General features: G+C 45.4%; 1 protein-coding gene across 6 annotated transcripts in view; it reads left to right on the top strand.

Annotated features, from left to right (window-relative positions):
- CLEC16A (C-type lectin domain containing 16A) overlaps positions 1–17,637 on the top strand; it is a 147,756-nt gene that overhangs the window by 39,180 nt on the left and 90,939 nt on the right. For 4 of the 6 annotated variants that reach the window (XM_072120717.1, XM_072120715.1, XM_072120712.1 and 1 more), the window contains exons 10-16: positions 1,996–2,218; positions 3,747–3,873; positions 7,298–7,398; positions 9,719–9,841; positions 10,275–10,384; positions 10,511–10,570; positions 16,672–16,722. In XM_072120717.1, coding sequence (XP_071976818.1) covers positions 1,996–2,218; positions 3,747–3,873; positions 7,298–7,398; positions 9,719–9,841; positions 10,275–10,384; positions 10,511–10,570; positions 16,672–16,722 — 795 coding nt within the window. The remainder of the gene's footprint in view (positions 1–1,995; positions 2,219–3,746; positions 3,874–7,297; positions 7,399–9,718; positions 9,842–10,274; positions 10,385–10,510; positions 10,571–16,671; positions 16,723–17,637) is intronic. The other 2 variants (XM_072120713.1, XM_072120716.1) reach the window with 1 other exon arrangement.

Genomic DNA, 17,637 nt, shown 5'->3' with positions numbered 1-17,637 from the left:
ACAGGTGTCTGCCCTTCCTATTAAAGTCCATTCAGTTTAATTAAACAAAGCTGAACCATCTCAAGTACTTTAATGAGCAAAAACTTTTTTTTCAACTTTTGTTTAATAAAAATCACTGAGAAGTAAAATTTTGCAACGCAGTAAATATATCTCTCGCGCAGTACTGTACATGGAAAAAATGAACAAGTTCTAGATTTTTTTTTTTTCAACGTGGGGAGCGATTAAATGAACAAAAAAAAACTGCTGCATTCTTATGGTTTCAGAGGCTGCTATGGCAACTGTACATATTTGATGACCTGTAAGTATATCTGTTACTTGCCGTGCCATAAAATTTATTAAAGCATCCACACACCTCTTGGTTATGAAAATTAGGAAAACTTCTCTTAGGGGTCTCAAATTAGTGGAAGCTCCTGTTGTATAATACATTTTATTTTATGATTATCACAATGTAACTTGTTTCATGTGAACCCTGGAAAGAACGAGAAGGTCTTCTGCTGAGAAGCGTCTAACTTTTGACGTATATCGTCTGGAGTGAATCAATTAGATTTTTTACACCTGGCCCCCACAGAACCTGAAATATATGTGTTTAGTGCTTTTGTTTTGGTTATGATGCGTCCTTACCGAATCTCCTTGCGTCATGTTTCTCTGTCTACACGCTCTTGTAGCGTAGTCTCATTTTTGTGTGATCTTTACTGGCAACAACATTACACTCTACTGCCATGATGGATATAACTTCTAGATTTCAGCCAGGTGATATTAGTTTGTCTTTAGAATTGCTTGCTCGCCAATGTCCCGCCAATTGGTCTCTACTTCAGGAAATTTAGCCACCGTTGTGGTTGTCGAGAGAGGACAAAATTACAGACCCAAAAGACTTGTTAATTGTAGGAATAGGAGCAATGTGACTGGCGAGGGGAGTGTTACTCTTTATTGTACCGTATGTTGTGCCGTTCTACATCTGCAAAAAAAAATTATTTGCCAGACAACCCCCTAAGAGAAAAAAACAAAACTTGGTTCTGTGATTGAGCCTTGGGCTATCTTAGGCCTGGGGTTAATCGGTGACCTCCACACAAATGGCATCAGTCATTCACCGGCTTCAGGCAGCGCTTGCCAAATCCCAGAGCTGAACAGTGGTTAGTGGGTAAATCGGGAGGGGGGGGGGGTGTTGAGGAAGTGTTTGGTTTTATTATAGATCCAAAATTTCTGCATTCAGGACGGTTGCATTCTAGAACAACTATCTGGCCCGTGTGATATCTACTGGACCACATGAATAGCTGATTCATTCTATAGAATCTCTCCTCCGTTTTTGTGTTGTGATGAATGACCGCAGACATGATAACCCTAATGTGTGATCGGCTACGTCCTTCTCTGTTGAGTAACCGCAGCACTCCCCTTTTTTATTATTGTTTTTCATTTTTAATATTTTTTAATAAAAAGTCAAACTATTGCATTAAAGCAGTGAGGTCATTCATTTGTACGAGCCGGTAATAAAATGAACAAACTTTAATCTAGTTAATGTCTTCTTGATCTCACTTGTGGCGAGCTACCGATGTGTATGTGTCTTCACCCTCACTGTGCCGTTTTTCAGCCAGGATACATTCTAATGTACAGGCAGACCCGACCTACAGGCGACCCCCTAGTTACAGACAAACCTCTCTGGCCACTGTGACCTCTGGATGCTTTACTTAAGTCCCAGACTGATCAGCTGTAAGGTGTCTGTAATGAAGCTTTATTGATGATTTTTAAAAATCCAATTTTCACAGAGAGAAAGATTTTTGTCTGTATCTACAATAAAATATACATGTTCCTAATTAAATACAAATTCAACTTTGGGTCTGCCTTGGGGGACTGCCTGTATCTGCAATAAATTTTAAGCATTTGTATTTGCGCCACTCTTGTCCATAGGCTGTATGTGGTATTGCAGTCTAGTCACATTCTGACTTTACCTGTTCACGTTCTGACATTTCAGAATTTGTCACTTTTTGTATTGTAATGTAGGGGGAATCCAGCATCCGGTGTTTCATAAAACCTCAAGAAAGTTTAGAAAAATCCCTTGAAATAAATCGGCAGAGGGGGAAAAAGAAGCTGCAAAAGAGGCCGAACTACAAAAATGTTGGCGAAGAAGAGGAGGAGGATAAGCCCCCTGAGGATGGCCATGAAGACCCTGATAAGGCAAAGTCATCAGAGATTGGCTTAAAAGGAACAAGAACTATGGGGGAAGGTGAGAAGAGGCAACTTTTATTGGAGCCGGGTTGGGAGGTGATTAGATATCTACATCGTCATTTATTATTATTGTTTATTTTTATATAATTTTGTTTATTCAAACTTTCAGAGGAATACATGGTAGAGTGGGGAGTACATCTTTTATACAACATGTGTGTATTTACATGCCCCGGGGTAAATACTAAGCACGCGCACCTTTCCATAGATACACCTACATGTCCCTCTGAGCAGATCAGAATTTCTTGCTAAGGTCCTTCTCTGTTCATGTGTTATGGATTAAGTATCGCCCTGAAGGGGTGTTATTAATAGGTTCATGTGATACTTTATCCAATACTTGGTGTCTACACAAGTTGTGACACTCCTGGAGCTGCCATAACCTGTGTAATGCTGGCAGCCTCCTCGCATCTCTTCACTCGGCTTAGTAAACATCCTCTGATGGAGTATCCTTCTTATCTGGTTGTTAATTGCTTGGAACCTCCTCTTAAAAAGCTTTTTATTTTTGGCAGTCGAACAGCAGAGGAATTTTTTCTTTTATTTTTTCTTTTATTTAAAGTTTTTGCCCGTGGAGGTTTTGTGTGTAACTTCTTTGTAGTTTAGCATCATTTTGCTCAACTAGTAAAAGAAAAGCTGCAGTTTCATCTGCAGATGGTTTAGTACAGAGGAGCTGCACAGATTCTATATATTTGCCCAGATTTACTAAAGCCCCTGCGCTAGTTTTTTGTCGGACTTTTCACGTTCTTTTCATGTGCAATCTGCTTGCGTCTTCATTTAAGAAGTGTCCGCGACACATTTGTGGTGCACGCTGCTCTATAACCAACACAACACACAATTCTGCATTGAAGGGTTGTTCTGGGTCTGTCGGACGTGTGCCACATTTATCATGCAGTGTCCGACAAAAAAATGGTGCATGGGGCGCCAGATTCATGAAGAACGGGCACCACAAATCATGAATCTGGCGCCCCCTGCACACTGCACAGGCAAACTGCACATAGTTTTCACTGTTTTTAGTAAATGTGTGCCAGTATCCTACTGCAGGGGAGAGCCACTTCACACGTCCTCCCATCGGTTCTGTAGTATCTAGGAACATGCTTTTAATGTCTTATTAAAGATGAGACTCTAATCTTTCAGATCTCAGGATTGTAATTATGTGAGCTACAGAACCAGAGATACGTGACCTCTAGTGAAGCTCTCTGGATGCTCCCAGACAGCAACGATCAGCTGTAAGGTGTCTGTAATTGATAATCCTTGGTACAATTACAGCAAAAAATTTTGAAACTCCAACTGTCACTGGGGCAAAAAAAATGTTTTGTCTGGATCTACACTGATAAAATATACAGTTCCAACTTACATACATACGAATTCAACTTAAGAACAAACCTATCGAACCTATTTTGTATGTAACTTGGGGGTATAAAGTTAGTTAAAAACAACCGGCGGCCATAAGTAACAAAAATGTAACAATGTAAATGTTTTAAGAAAATGGGGCGGCACAGCTAATACTGATAGTGCCAAATGTTATCTTCTAGAAATAGAAATGGTGATCATGGAGAGATCGAAAGCAGCTGAAAAAGCCATGGTGCAGGTTAAGGAGGAAAACACGACGGATGAGGAGAAGAGTGCTGCAGCGGCCGGGGCACAGGCCTGTCAGAGCAGGTGAGGATATGATGTCTGGGAACATGCAATGGATCCCTCCTGCAGGATAGTCCTTGTATAAGCTTCTTGTGGTATTGGTGTGAGAGGGACTTTGTCTTGTTCTTCATGAATTATTTTTCTTGAGAACATTTTTCACTGATATTAATCATGCAAAATGTTTATTTATTAAGCATCAATGTATTCCACAACGTTTTACAGATCCCAACCTATTCGAACACACACAGACATTGCATTACAGCAAGGCCCTGCTCACAAGCGCTTACAATCTATGAGAATCATAATGTAGGTCTACTTTTTATGCTGAATCTCCACTTCTTCTTTTGCCTTGTATTCATTTATAGTGCAGATTATAAATAATTGCAGTGCTGGGGTTCTGGGCTTGAATCCCACCCAGATCCACATCTGCAAAGAGTTTGTATGTTCTCTCGGTGTTTGCGTGGGTTTCCTCTGAGTCCTCCGGTTTCCTCCCACACTCCAAAACATACTGGTAGTTTGATTAGATTGTGAGCCCCATGGGGACAGGGACCGATTTGGCTTTGTGCAGCACTGTGTAATATGCTATATAAATTATTATTATTATTAATTGTAGTGGGGTTTGCCATACTTGTTTATTACCATTGAGGTCACTCTGACCCTGTCTCTGTGTAATAGATGTGCCACGGATATAACCACATAGTCTGTATAGGGTAAGGCCAGGGCAGTGGAAGTGCTGGCAGGTAACCTGCAGTGATTTACAGAGATTTATGCATTACGATTGAAGCAATTATTGCTGTGGATTCTTGGTACGAAATTAGTATGTGAAATGCATGTTGAACTCCTACCCATCACACATTGAAGGAAATCCACTGTCTGCAGTAGATTTCCCAAAAAATGCCTTATCCCTATACACCTTAACCCCTTCACGCTCCGTGACGGATATATCCGCCATGGAGCTGTGAAGGTTGTATGAAGAAGGCTCACGGGCTGAGCTTCATACAGAGATGGGCTTTGCTGCATATCGCAGCAAAGACCCATCGCTATCACCCGCGGTCGGTGCTTGCACCGATCGCGGGTATTAACCTTTTCTTTGCCGCCGGCGAACGTCATCGGGGGGCGGCGATCGGTTGCTATGGTAGCCTCGGGTCTTCGTTTGACCCGAGGATACATGGCTTCTGCATATCCATTACAATGAGCCTGTAGTGAGCAGAAATGCCATATACTGCGATACAGTAGTATCGCAGTATATGGCAGGAGCGATCAGACCATCTAGGGTTAATGTATCCTAGAGGGTCTAAGAAATAGTGGAAAAAAAAAAAGAAGAAAAAAAGTTTAAAAAATGTAAAAAAATAAAATATTAAAAGTTCAAATCACCCCCCTTTCCCTAGAACTGATATAAAATATAATAAATAGTAAAAATCACAGACACATTAGATATCGCCGCGTCCCAAAATGCCCGATCTATCAAAATATAAAAACGGTTATTGACGGCGGTGACCTCCGGAATGGCAAATGGCGCCCAAATGTCCAAAACGCGACTTTTAAACCTTTTTAGATGACAAAAAAAAGGAATAATAAATGATCAAAATGTCACACAGTCCTCAAAACGGTAGCAATGAGAACGTCGGCTCATTTCGCAAAAAATGACACCTCACACAGCTCCGTGCGCCAAAGTATGAAAAAGTTATTCGCGTCAGAAGATGGCAAAAAATTTTTTTTCTTTTTTGTACACATTCGTTTAATTTTTGAAAATATATTAAAACACAATAAAACCTGTATAAATCTGGTATCACCGCGATCGCACCGAACCAAAGAATAAAGCTGAGGTGTTATTTGGAGCACAGAGTGAAAGTCGTAAAAACTGAACCCACAAGAACATGACGCACATGCAGTTTTTTTCAATTTTTCCACATTTTGGAATTTTTTTGCGGCTTCCCACTACATGGCATGGAATAATAAATAACATCATGGGGAAGTAAAATTTGTTACGCACAAAATAAGCCCTCACACAGCTCTATACACGGAAAAATGAAAAAGTTATGGATTTTTGAAGATGGAGAGCGAGAAATTAGCGAAAATACCCTGCGTCCTTAAGGGGTTAAAGGCTAAAGACAACACCATGCACCAAGTAACCCTGCAGATCCGCATCTGTCTTGTAAGAAGCCCACATGTTCTCAAAGTCTGATTCTCACAGCTCCTGACGACCCCACTACAAAGTTATCCTCCACTTGTATGTAACTGCTGCACAAGTCATGGAACAATTTCCTGTGTCACGTCTAGTAACAAATCATGTGTAACAGATATGGGACAGCTGTTTTCGACTGTAAGAATTGCACAATTGATGCACCAAAGTTACAATTCTGCACCAAAGTTACAATTCTGTGGATCTCTGTTGTGTAGCAGAGAATAGCACTAATGGCACAATTGCAATAATTTCTTATGTAATCCTCACTATTGTTGTGACAAGATTTGGGCCCCATGGACACGACCAGCTTTGTGCCATGATCTGGCCGCACTAGGTGTATGGCATCTGATTACGGTGCGTTGAGCACACAGTGGGGCAGATTTATCAAGCTGTCTGAAAGTCAGAATATTTCTAGTTGCCCATGGCAACCAATCACAGCTCCCCTTTAAAATATTCATGAGCACTGGTAAAATGAAAGCTGAGCTATGATTGGTTGCCATGGGTAACTAGAAATATTCTGACTTTCAGACAGCTTGATAAATCTGCCCCAGTGTCTCTCCGCGCCATGACTTTGCCTGGTGATGGGTAGTGTATGTCCTATGCTTTGCTGGATATGTGGCCGCCCTGCTCCTATAGAATGGTAGGTGTGACTAATGCACCTGCCCATGTATTACACCTGGGGGGGCACACGGTCATGTGCATGAGGCCTTCCCATGTTGCAGCGTCCTTGGTTTTCCTTTTGAAAACAAGATGCCATTGCTTGAAATAGTCCTGGTTATGGTAAGGTTGGGTTCACATCACATTCTCGAAGTATATGCTTAGCATATACAAATAAAGCACCCGAAGTATAAGCTTAGCATATGCATTGGCAAATAGTGGCAGACCGAGGCAAACTTGTTGAATCCTTCTGGCCACTTAAGGCTTTGTCAGGCAAAAAAAATGCAGGCATGAAAAGATGTAGCAAGCACTTCTGTCCGTATAATGACAGTGACATCACTGCAGAAACGCCCCGTTCATCGGCAACAGCCATTCGCTGGCTCCTGTTGATGTAAATTCCCCCCCCCGCCATACTTTCTATTGTAAGCACACGTCGGAATCCTCCTGATATGCACAAAAACGAGGTGTGAACCCCACCTAATCCCCATCAACATTTAATATATAATTGATATCACACTCGATATTGTGATCATGTTATTGTGCTCTTGCATCATGGGCCTGAAATATTGTGTAACTTTGGTTCTGAGATGATCTTGTCTTCCCTAGGCCTTTTTTGGACATGGTTTACAGTACTTTGGAGTGCACAGATGACGATTACTACACTCTGTTTGTCTTGTGTCTTCTTTATGCAATGTCCCGTAATACTGGTAAGTAAAGTGGATTATACAATGTATTTCACAGCTTCATAGTTAATTGCTATTATATACAGACATAACATAGGCTCTTTTAGTCATCTTATTATTCTACTTGCAAAGTATAAAAGATAGAGGCCTCTCCTAAAACTCACCCCATCATCTCTGCCCAACCCAAAGTTTCGTTCTCGTTCAGTTTCCCGAGATATGGAAATGGTTGGTTTTTGTGCCAAGGGCTCCACAAAAATAAGCCTGGTGCTCTTTATGTGGTTGTATGCTCCCAAGATTGCAGCACAGTGTTTACTTAAATGTATTACTCTATAGGTTCTGTTCCCGTTTTTTTTAGGGAATTTCATTATAATGAAAGAATTGCACCTAATTTGGCCACTAAAGAAGACATTTTACACAACTGAAGATCTGCACTGATGGTTAAAGGGCTTTTGACACTTATTTAAGTTATCTCCTGTGGACAGGATAGGTGATAATGGTAAGGTTATTGCTGAGGGTCCAACTGCTGGGAACCGCCAATCATCAAACAGGACCCCCAGCAGTCTGGAGAATGGGGTCCTGTTCTCACTAATGGTTGTAGTGATAGGTCGAGCATGTGTTCTGCGCTCTAATCACTAGTACAGCTTTGATGGAAATTTCCAAACACTGCACTCGGCAATCTTCAGCTGTCACAAAGTCAGAGAAATGTCTGGTATTGCCATACAATAAAATATCACTGCAGGACACCTGCTTGTCCTGCCGCCCCACCCATTAATAAGAACAGGAACCCCATTCTTCTGATCCATAGGTACCCAGCAGTGTGACCCTCACCGATCAGTGTGTTATCCAGAGGATAGAAGATTACTTGAAAACTTTAAACAACCACTTTAAAGAATGGTAAAGAGAGTTGACTTCACTTTTATCACCAGCCAAACCACATTATAAGCTCTGGTCACATTTACTTGAGCAATACATCTGTGGCTTTGTACACATTTTACTTGGTAGCTTCTGTTTATAATAGAAAGGGCAAGAAGAATCCATATTTCTTTTTAATATGGCCTGTGTCACTGCAACGCCTCTCGACTGATAATGTATGCACGCCGCCTCTGTGTTCATTGCAGTCTGGTCCCATCCACTGATGGTGATATCGGCAGGCAGGAGAAGGCTGCGATGGATATGGATGGGACGTGCATACTGCCGAGTGGCACCCCAGTTTGAATATGTTTATAAAGTCTCTGTCCATTCTCGGACATAAGAAAAGTGAGGTTATCCCCTGGCAGACATAAAAAGCAAGTAAGTTTGGGACCTCTACCATCAGTAAACATTGCTGTAGGGTTTTCTGAATTATTGGTTTGTAAAGCCTTCCCATCACATTAAAGGGAACCTGTCACCAGGGACCTAATTTTCACTAACGACAGGTTACAGAAGCCCATAACACCTGCATTGCACACATGCCTTTCTTCTTTCTCTAAGCATTTGCATTACAATATAACTGTGTTATAACTTGCCTTGCACCCTGACAGAATCCTCAGTGTAGTCCCAGGGGTTGGGCTTTGGTTTCGATGCATTTCAGAAAACAACATGTGACTTGTCTGCACTGCTCACTCCTCAGCTCTCAGCCCCCACCTTTGTGCTCCTGTACATCTCCTCCCTCCTGCACAGAGCTCACAGCCTGGTGAGGTGACAACCGTGGTTGGAGGAAGGAGCTGTAAAGGAGAAATTTCATTTTTTAAATTTTTCTATGATCCATCAGAACTGTCGATGTGAACAGTTTTAATGGGACTAACTATTATGGACCTTTAGTACCTCTAGTATGGTTCTCATTGCAGTCTATAGCCTCCCTGTCACTTCAGATGCATCTGATTTCATACAAAGGCTTGAGGAGGATTCTTCTGTAAAATGAATTGACAGGAGGTATGGAGAGTATCTGGGAATGTCTTGTTCTGTTCCCAAACATCTCAGCACGGTTCCTTTTGACTTTAACAAGATGGTCCATGTTTCTACCACATTTCGTGGTCCTTTTGTTGCTCACTGCAACCTATTGCCAAATCTTGCTATGAGATTCCCCATTATCTTGGTTGTACTTTCCACCCTATCTGTGGGAAATCACAGTACCCCATCACATTGTACTCCCCATTATTAAGCTGCCGGAGTACAATTGCGATTCTTAAATATTTGCTTGGAGATAACAAAAAATAACCGCACAAGTAATGAATTTCACTGCGGACTCTAATACAATGCAGGACTCTGTTTGCAAAGTAGATTTACATAGTAAAAGCCAACATGGCCACTTCCGATGTTAAACAGAACACCCATCTAGTAATATTGCCTTTCTTTTTGTTGCCAGGGATAAATCCAGATAAACTGGAAAAAATCCAGCTGTCATTGAAACCAGCTAAAGACAGCCATTCCTACAACCATGTATTAGTAGAGCGACTAATCCGAATTATGAGCCAAGCCGCTCACCCAGGTAAGATACTGGGATGTTCGTTGTGTTTTTTAAAATTTTTTATATTTTCTAGACATCATGAGAAATTTTATACAGAATTATATATGCTTTAAACAGTCATATGGTCAGGGACCCCTGGCCTCCCTCTCCGGTTGAGCACCTAAGAGTGGAGATTGGAGGATTGGAGGTCCACAACCCTTGTGCTATATATTTTGTAGCTGGATGTAGCATGACAACCAGCAGCTGACTAACCAAAAAGAGGAATGGCCGGACTGGACTGGGTAGGGTGGAGTCGGGACACGCGGGACTGGGGAGGGTGGCGTTGGGACCGGCGGGAATGGGAGTGTACAGGAGTGTTGCTTTATTGTGCTTCATGGTGTATTACAAAGCCTCTCCTTTTTGAGTATATAAAAGTGCAAGGAAATCGAATTATAATCAATGTGTTTTTTTGCAGATGGAAAGGTCCGTTTGGCTACGCTGGAGCTGGCCTGTATTCTCTTAAAGCAGCTGGTTCTGATTGATGGTGAATGTATCATAAAGGATGTCCATCTGGCCTGTCTGGAGGTAAGTGCACTCTCGGCCCATACGTGTTCACATACAATTCGGCTAAAGCCATTGTGTAAGCTTCTAGAGTTTGATTTTACGGTTTAAAAGTAAAAGGTTTCGATAATCTCTTTTCTGTTTGTCTAGGGCGCAAGAGAGGAAAGTGTTCATCTTCTGCGCCATTTCTATAAGGTAAAATATTACCAGGTAAAACTCTCTTATTTTGATCTATAATTATAGGAAATTAGGAATTTTTTTTTTACTGGTTAAAAAGGTCAGAACACTTCTCAGTGTCACAATCCTATCACCTTTCACCTGTAATCCTGCATGCCACGTATCTATCAGCAGGACCTTACTTTACTGGTGAATGGCGGTATAGGCCACATCTTTGTGCGAGTTCTGTAGTGTTAATATTTATGTACAGCTAAGCATGCATGTGCGCAACTCCATGCATGCATCTGTGTCTGCATCAATCTGACCATGGCGCCCTCTGAATGGGGATTACCAAAAAAATGCATCTACACCAGTGATGGCTAACCTATGACACGCGTGCTCAGTGCTGACACGTAGCCATTTTCACTGACACACGGCTGCCTGAGAGTTAAGTTTCATTCTACATGACCAGGTGCAGTAGCCAGGAGGCTGAGAGATTGCACTGAGCTCCCAGCACTCCCCCCTACTCCTCCTCCCCCGGGCCGGCCCCTCCCCATGTGTGAGCTGTGCCTAGTGTCTCCAGTCAGCACAGGTATCAGCACGGGGCACAGCAGGAGAGGTGACCCGGCCATACACCCAGGAGGCTCCTCTGCAGCTCCTGATAGTTGTGGTGGGGGGAGGATGGCAACACAGTCAGAGGCCACATTGCTGCTGCCTTGTGTGATGTCCCAGCAGCTGCCACCTCTACACTGACCAGCTCCAGAGCAGGGATGAGGGAGGACAACCACTCCCATCATATAGTAAGTAAGGTCAGTGCACTGTATGATAGAAGACAGTCATCAGGTCTTGTGTGTCAGTTTTGTGACGTACAAGCCCTGAAATAATCGCAACGCCTTGCAAATCGCCAGACATTGCGATTATTTTGCTCCGCACACCTTCTCCATGCCAAGAGGGCATGAAGGAAATGCGGACAGCGGCGCCTGCGCCCTCACTAGAACCTGTGAACTTTCATGACTGAAAGTTTGAAGGTTACTAAGCAATTTCACACCTGTCTGATTGTATGGCAGCACATGGTAGGATCAATCAAACAATCCACGGTTAAAGTACCCTAGAAGTTAAATAGCATACATATTTGTTATTTAAACTATAAATATCACAAAAATATGTTTTTTTATCAAGGTGACACACCACCCAAGTTATGCTCATTTTTTTGACGAATTTTGACACACCAAGCTCAAAAGGTTGCCCATCACTGATCTACACAGACGGATGTTGAGACTCAAACTAGTGATGTGTCGTTCGTAAACGTAGTTTGCCAATGGCTCCCTTAACCCCGACCCTAACCGGTTTACCACGCCCCCTTTTAACAATCTGGTTACAAGTGGTGTGGAGTGGGGTGTGGACTGGCCTGCGGCTCCCTATTATGTATTTAATAGGGAGCCTTTCAGGATCCAGAAGAGCCGGCTCTTCTTAGTGATGGGAATTATGGCTCTTCTTGGGGAGCTGGCTCATTAGGCTCCGCTCATTAACAAAAAAGCATCTTTAAGCAGCAATAATAAGCAATACTGAGTGATAAAAGTGATTGTCGCTGGCGGTATAATATTTAGTAAATCTATGCAGACTTTGACAACATGGCGTTTGCCCTCTTCAAGCATCATCTCGCATCAGCTCCTGCTCTCTTGGTTCTTATCTCTTGATTCTCTACACTTCCTCTGTTTTCCATCTTTTGACTTTTCCTCCTGTCTCTTTACTGTTTCTCATCTGTTAACGCTCCCTCCTGTCTCCAGATGGTCTTCCCTCCCTCCCTCCTGTCTCCAGATGGTCTTCCCTCCCTCCCTCCTGTCTCCAGATGGTCTTCCCTCCCTCCCTCCTGTCTCCAGATGGTCTCCCCTCCCTCCCTCCCTCCCTCCCTCCTGTCTCCAGATGGTCTCCCCTCCCTCCCTCCCTCCCTCCCTCCCTCCTGTCTCCAGATGGTCTCCCCCCCCCCCCTCCTGTCTCCAGATGGTCTTCCCTCCCTCCTTCCTTCCCTCCCTCCCTCCCTCCCTCCTGTCTCCAGATGGTCTCCCCTCCCTCCTTCCTTCCCTCCCTCCCTCCCTCCTGTCTCCAGATGGTCTCCCCTCCCTCCCTCCCTCCTGTCTCCAGATGGTCTCCCCTCCTTCCCTCCCTCCCTCCTGTCTCCAGATGGTCTCCCCTCCCTCCCTCCCTCCCTCCCTCCGTCCTGTCTCCAGATGGTCTCCCCTCCCTCCTGTCTCCAGATGGTCTCCCCTCCCTCCCTCCCTCCCTCCCTCCGTCCTGTCTCCAGATGGTCTCCCCTCCCTCCTGTCTCAAGATGGTCTCCCCTCCCTCCCTCCCTCCTGTCTCCAGATGGTCTCCCCTCCCTCCTGTCTCCAGATGGTCTCTCCTCCCTCCCTCCCTCCTGTCTCCAGATGGTCCTCCCTCCCTCCCTCCTGTCTCCAGATGGTCCTCCCTCCCTCCTGTCTCCAGGTGGTCTCCCCTCCCTCCTGTCTCCAGGTGGTCCTCCCTCCCTCCCTCCTGTCTCCAGGTGGTCCTCCCTCCCTCCCTCCTGTCTCCAGGTGGTCCTCCCTCCCTCCCTCCTGTCTCCAGGTGGTCCTCCCTCCCTCCTGTCTCCAGGTGGTCCTCCCTCCCTCCCTCCTGTCTCCAGGTGGTCCTCCCTCCCTCCCTCCTGTCTCCAGGTGGTCCTCCCTCCCTCCCTCCTGTCTCCAGGTGGTCCTCCCTCCCTCCCTCCTGTCTCCAGGTGGTCCTCCCTCCTGTCTCCAGGTGGTCCTCCCTCCCTCCCTCCTGTCTCCAGGTGGTCCTCCCTCCCTCCCTCCTGTCTCCAGGTGGTCCTCCCTCCCTCCCTCCCTCCTGTCTCCAGGTGGTCCCCCCTCCCTCCCTCCTGTCTCCAGATGGTCCCCCCTCCCTCCCTCCTGTCTCCAGATGGTCTCCCCTCCCTCCCTCCCTCCTGTCTCCAGGTGGTCCTCCCTCCCTCCCTCCTGTCTCCAGGTGGTCCTCCCTCCCTCCCTCCTGTCTCCAGGTGGTCCTCCCTCCCTCCTGTCTCCAGATGGTCCTCCCTCCCTCCCTCCTGTCTCCAGATGGTCTCCCCTCCCTCCCTCCCTCCTGTCTCCAGATGGTCTCCCCTCCCTCCCTCCCTTCTGTCTCCAGATGGTCTCCCCTCCCTCCCTCCCTCCTGTCTCCAGATGGTCTCCCCTCCCTCCCTCCCTCCTGTCTCCAGATGGTCTCCCCTCCCTCGCTCGCTCCCTCCCTCCCTCCCTCCTGTCTCCAGATGGTCTCCCCTCCCTCGCTCGCTCCCTCCCTCCCTCCCTCCTGTCTCCAGATGGTCTCCCCTCCCTCGCTCCCTCCTGTCTCCAGATGGTCCTCCCTCCCTCCCTCCTGTCTCCAGATGGTCTCCCCTCCCTCCCTCCCTCCTGTCTCCAGATGGTCTCCCCTCCCTCCCTCCCTTCTGTCTCCAGATGGTCTCCCCTCCCTCCCTCCCTCCTGTCTCCAGATGGTCTCCCCTCCCTCCCTCCCTCCTGTCTCCAGATGGTCTCCCCTCCCTCGCTCGCTCCCTCCCTCCCTCCCTCCTGTCTCCAGATGGTCTCCCCTCCCTCGCTCGCTCCCTCCCTCCCTCCCTCCTGTCTCCAGATGGTCTCCCCTCCCTCGCTCCCTCCTGTCTCCAGATGGTCTCCCCTCCCTCCCTCCTGTCTCCAGATGGTCTCCCCTCCCTCGCTCCCTCCCTCCTGTCTCCAGATGGTCTCCCCTCCCTCCCTCCTGTCTCCAGATGGTCTCCCCTCCCTCGCTCCCTCCCTCCTGTCTCCAGATGGTCTCCCCTCCCTCGCTCCCTCCCTCCTGATGCTCTCCCCTCCCGCCTGTCTCTTTGACCTCTCTCTGGACCAGTGATGGCCCAAGTGCCAACATGACAATTTATTCTCTGACTTATTGCTCCCTGCTCTGTTGTAACTTTCAATCATATCCATGTTCTGAGGACACCAATACAGTAGATAGAATGTTCCCCAGAACAGGAAAAAATATTTTGCCTGGAAAAGGAGCAACAATGATAATTCTGATCTGTCCACAGCTTCCCGGCCCTCCTTTAGTCCCAGGCAGCACTGTTGCTTCATAATAACATTGAGCGTGACAAGACCTGGGCTGCCTGGGGGTGCAAGTAGATAACTTTAGTCCCCTTTGGTGATGCTTACTTTTTTTTTCTTTTTTTTTTTCAATGACATTTGAGCAAATACTTTGCCATGATAAGTAAAGTCAAACACTTTATAGCAACTTATCTTGAAAGAATCAGACTTTTGGCCTTTGTCGTCCTGTTCTTTTCCAGAGAATATCATGTAAATGTACAAGTACATAAAAGCCTTGTCTCATTTTTTGGAAAGTGTTTATCTAGGATCTCTTTGTTTAAAAATGTTATTGCACCAGCCAGCAGCCGTTTCCGTATTTCCAGATAATCCCGTCTTTGTAGTGATGGTTTTGTGCTTGACTATCCATTCATTTATTTATCCTTGGTGTATAGTTATCTTAGATTTGTAATGAGATTCAGCAAGCCACCCACTGGTTACAGGGAACCTATAACCACACTACCCCCCCCCCCCCACCCTACAAATATCGCCTTCTGTAATATTAATATTGGAGGTCACTTTAGCATATTTACATTTTGCAGCATTAATGAAAAATAATCTTTTTATTCTTTTTAGCATGTGTGGGTGACCCCGCCTCCTGCTTGAATTGTGATCACATGCTGAGGTTACATTGCGTTTTAGCAAATGCATTGGAAACGCAATTAAACCTCAGCACGTGATCAATGCTAAAGCCGCTTGAAAGCGTCAAATCGCCGCAAAAAATGCAATGCATCATGTGAATGCGCCATCTGTGTGGGGGCTTGCCTTAATGTGTGAGGAGGGAGGAGCCAGACTGGGTTTGTGGGGGAGGGTCTTGTGTGGGGGGGGAGGGCCTTGCCCGACTGTGCGGGTGAGGGGGGAGGGCCTTGCCCGACTGTGCGGGTGAAGGGGGAGGGCCTTGCCCGACTGTGCGGGTGAAGGGGGAGGGCCTTGCCCGACTGTGCGGGTGAAGGGGGAGGGCCTTGCCCGACTGTGCGGGTGAAGGGGGAGGGCCTTGCCCGACTGTGCGGGTGAAGGGGGAGGGCCTTGCCCGACTGTGCGGGTGAAGGGGGAGGGCCTTGCCCGACTGTGCGGGTGAAGGGCGAGGGCCTTGCCCGACTGTGCGGGTGAGGGGGGAGGGCCTTGCCCGACTGTGCGGGTGAGGGGGGAGGGCCTTGCCCGACTGTGCGGGTGAGGGGGGAGGGCCTTGCCCGACTGTGCGGGTGAGGGGGGAGGGCCTTGCCCGACTGTGCGGGTGAGGGGGGAGGGGCAAGATATGATTTTTCATTCATGCCGCAACCTAGAAATATGCTAAGACAACCGCCAAGAGACGTACATATTACATAAGAAGGTACTGCTTGTGGGCTTTGGGGAAGTTAATTTTGTGACAGGTTCCCTTTAAAGTTATAGTGACTGTTTTTTGTGCTGGATGGACAGAGCTTTTCTCTAGAAGTGTTGTTTTGAGGGTAGAATATCTCTGTTTATATAGAATTTTGTGGAATATGCAACTTTTTTCCTGTCGGGTTCTTAGCTTTCACAAACTATTTTAATGGATTCAAAACGCAGTAATGAGGTACAGGGGATCATTGATAGCAGGTCCATTACTGCTCCTGATGAAATATTCTTACGTATGAGAACATCGGCTGTTCTATAACCAGATTGTATAGGAATGGGGTCTATGGTAAGGGGGTAGAGTAACACCTATGTGACCCTGTCTGCATTACTTGTAAGAGGATGAGGGTGACATTCATTGCCATTGCCCATGGATATGGTGTGATAAAACAGTCGACTCCATTCATGGCTGTATAAAAGACGTATACATGATGGATGAAATGGGGAGAGGAGGGAACACCAGAAAATAAATGGATCACATTAAAATACTTTCCATGTATGTGCGCAGAGAAATAAACATTCTTTCATCTTACCAGGAATATACTGGAACTGTCGAAAACATAATCCAGATTTCCCAGATTCAGGAAAGTTTTTAATGTGGTATTTATAGATGATGAAGTCTGGCTTTGAAGGGTGTATTTTCTTCTGTTTTTCATTTAGGGAGAAGAAATTTTTCTGGACATGTTTGAAGATGAGTACAGGAGCATGATGGTGAGTCTTAACTATACCTCGGGGTGTGTTCACACAGGACAAATCTGTTGCAGATTTTTCATGAAGGAAAAGAAATTGTACTGGAAAAAATGGGGTGTTTTTTTTTTTTTTTTTTGGCTAAATATTTCTGACCGCATGTGGATCTTTAGATTAAATCCTATTGATCACCGGAGCGACAGAGTTCCTCGTCTTTTAGTTAATTCACTCTCGCTGTGGACCGGCGGGAGGTGTGTCTTAAAGGGGGAGTACATTAATTAAAAGATGAGCCACACTGAGGTGCCTCAGACTGATTTTCATAATGTTTATAGCTGTGTATTTTCTTAATTACATAACTATGTTATAATAAAATAAATCCAGAGGAGAAAATCCATCTGCAACATTTAGTAAATCGATCTACCATTAGTAAAACTGATTTTCTTTAAAGAAAATCTACCATCAAAATCCATCATGATAAACTAGGTGCACTTGCTTAAAGATCCAGGCACTGTAAGTGTGGTAATCTTATAGTTCTTATCCATGTCCTCTTTCTTTCTAAATCAACTTGTAAAATTATGCTAATGAACCAGAAGGCCTCTGGGGTGTTAAAACGAGCAGAACATGTCTGGTCTAACCCCATGCTCCCTCCCTCTACCTGCATAATCCATCAGCTGCAGGAAAGTTAAAGGACATCTACCACCAGGATTAAAGATTGTAAACCAAGCCCACTGACATACTGGTGTATGCCCCCTCTGGAAGGATCCACTCTACTTTTAGCTACTTATGTCCTTGTTTGTAAGAAATAAAAGGGCTTAAAAATTATGCAAATGAGTCTGAGGGGCTCCAGGCTCCGTTAACACTTATGGAGCCTAGAATCATCTCTCAGGTCATTTGAGTACCTGAGTGCTTAAGTCTTAAGGCATGTAGAGGGACAATGAA

The sequence above is a fragment of the Engystomops pustulosus genome, chromosome 8 (genome assembly GCF_040894005.1).
Source record: "Engystomops pustulosus chromosome 8, aEngPut4.maternal, whole genome shotgun sequence".
NCBI lineage: Eukaryota > Metazoa > Chordata > Amphibia > Anura > Leptodactylidae > Engystomops > Engystomops pustulosus.
The sequence above is the reverse complement of the archived record's forward strand: the minus strand, read 5'-3'. Positions and strand labels throughout refer to the sequence as shown.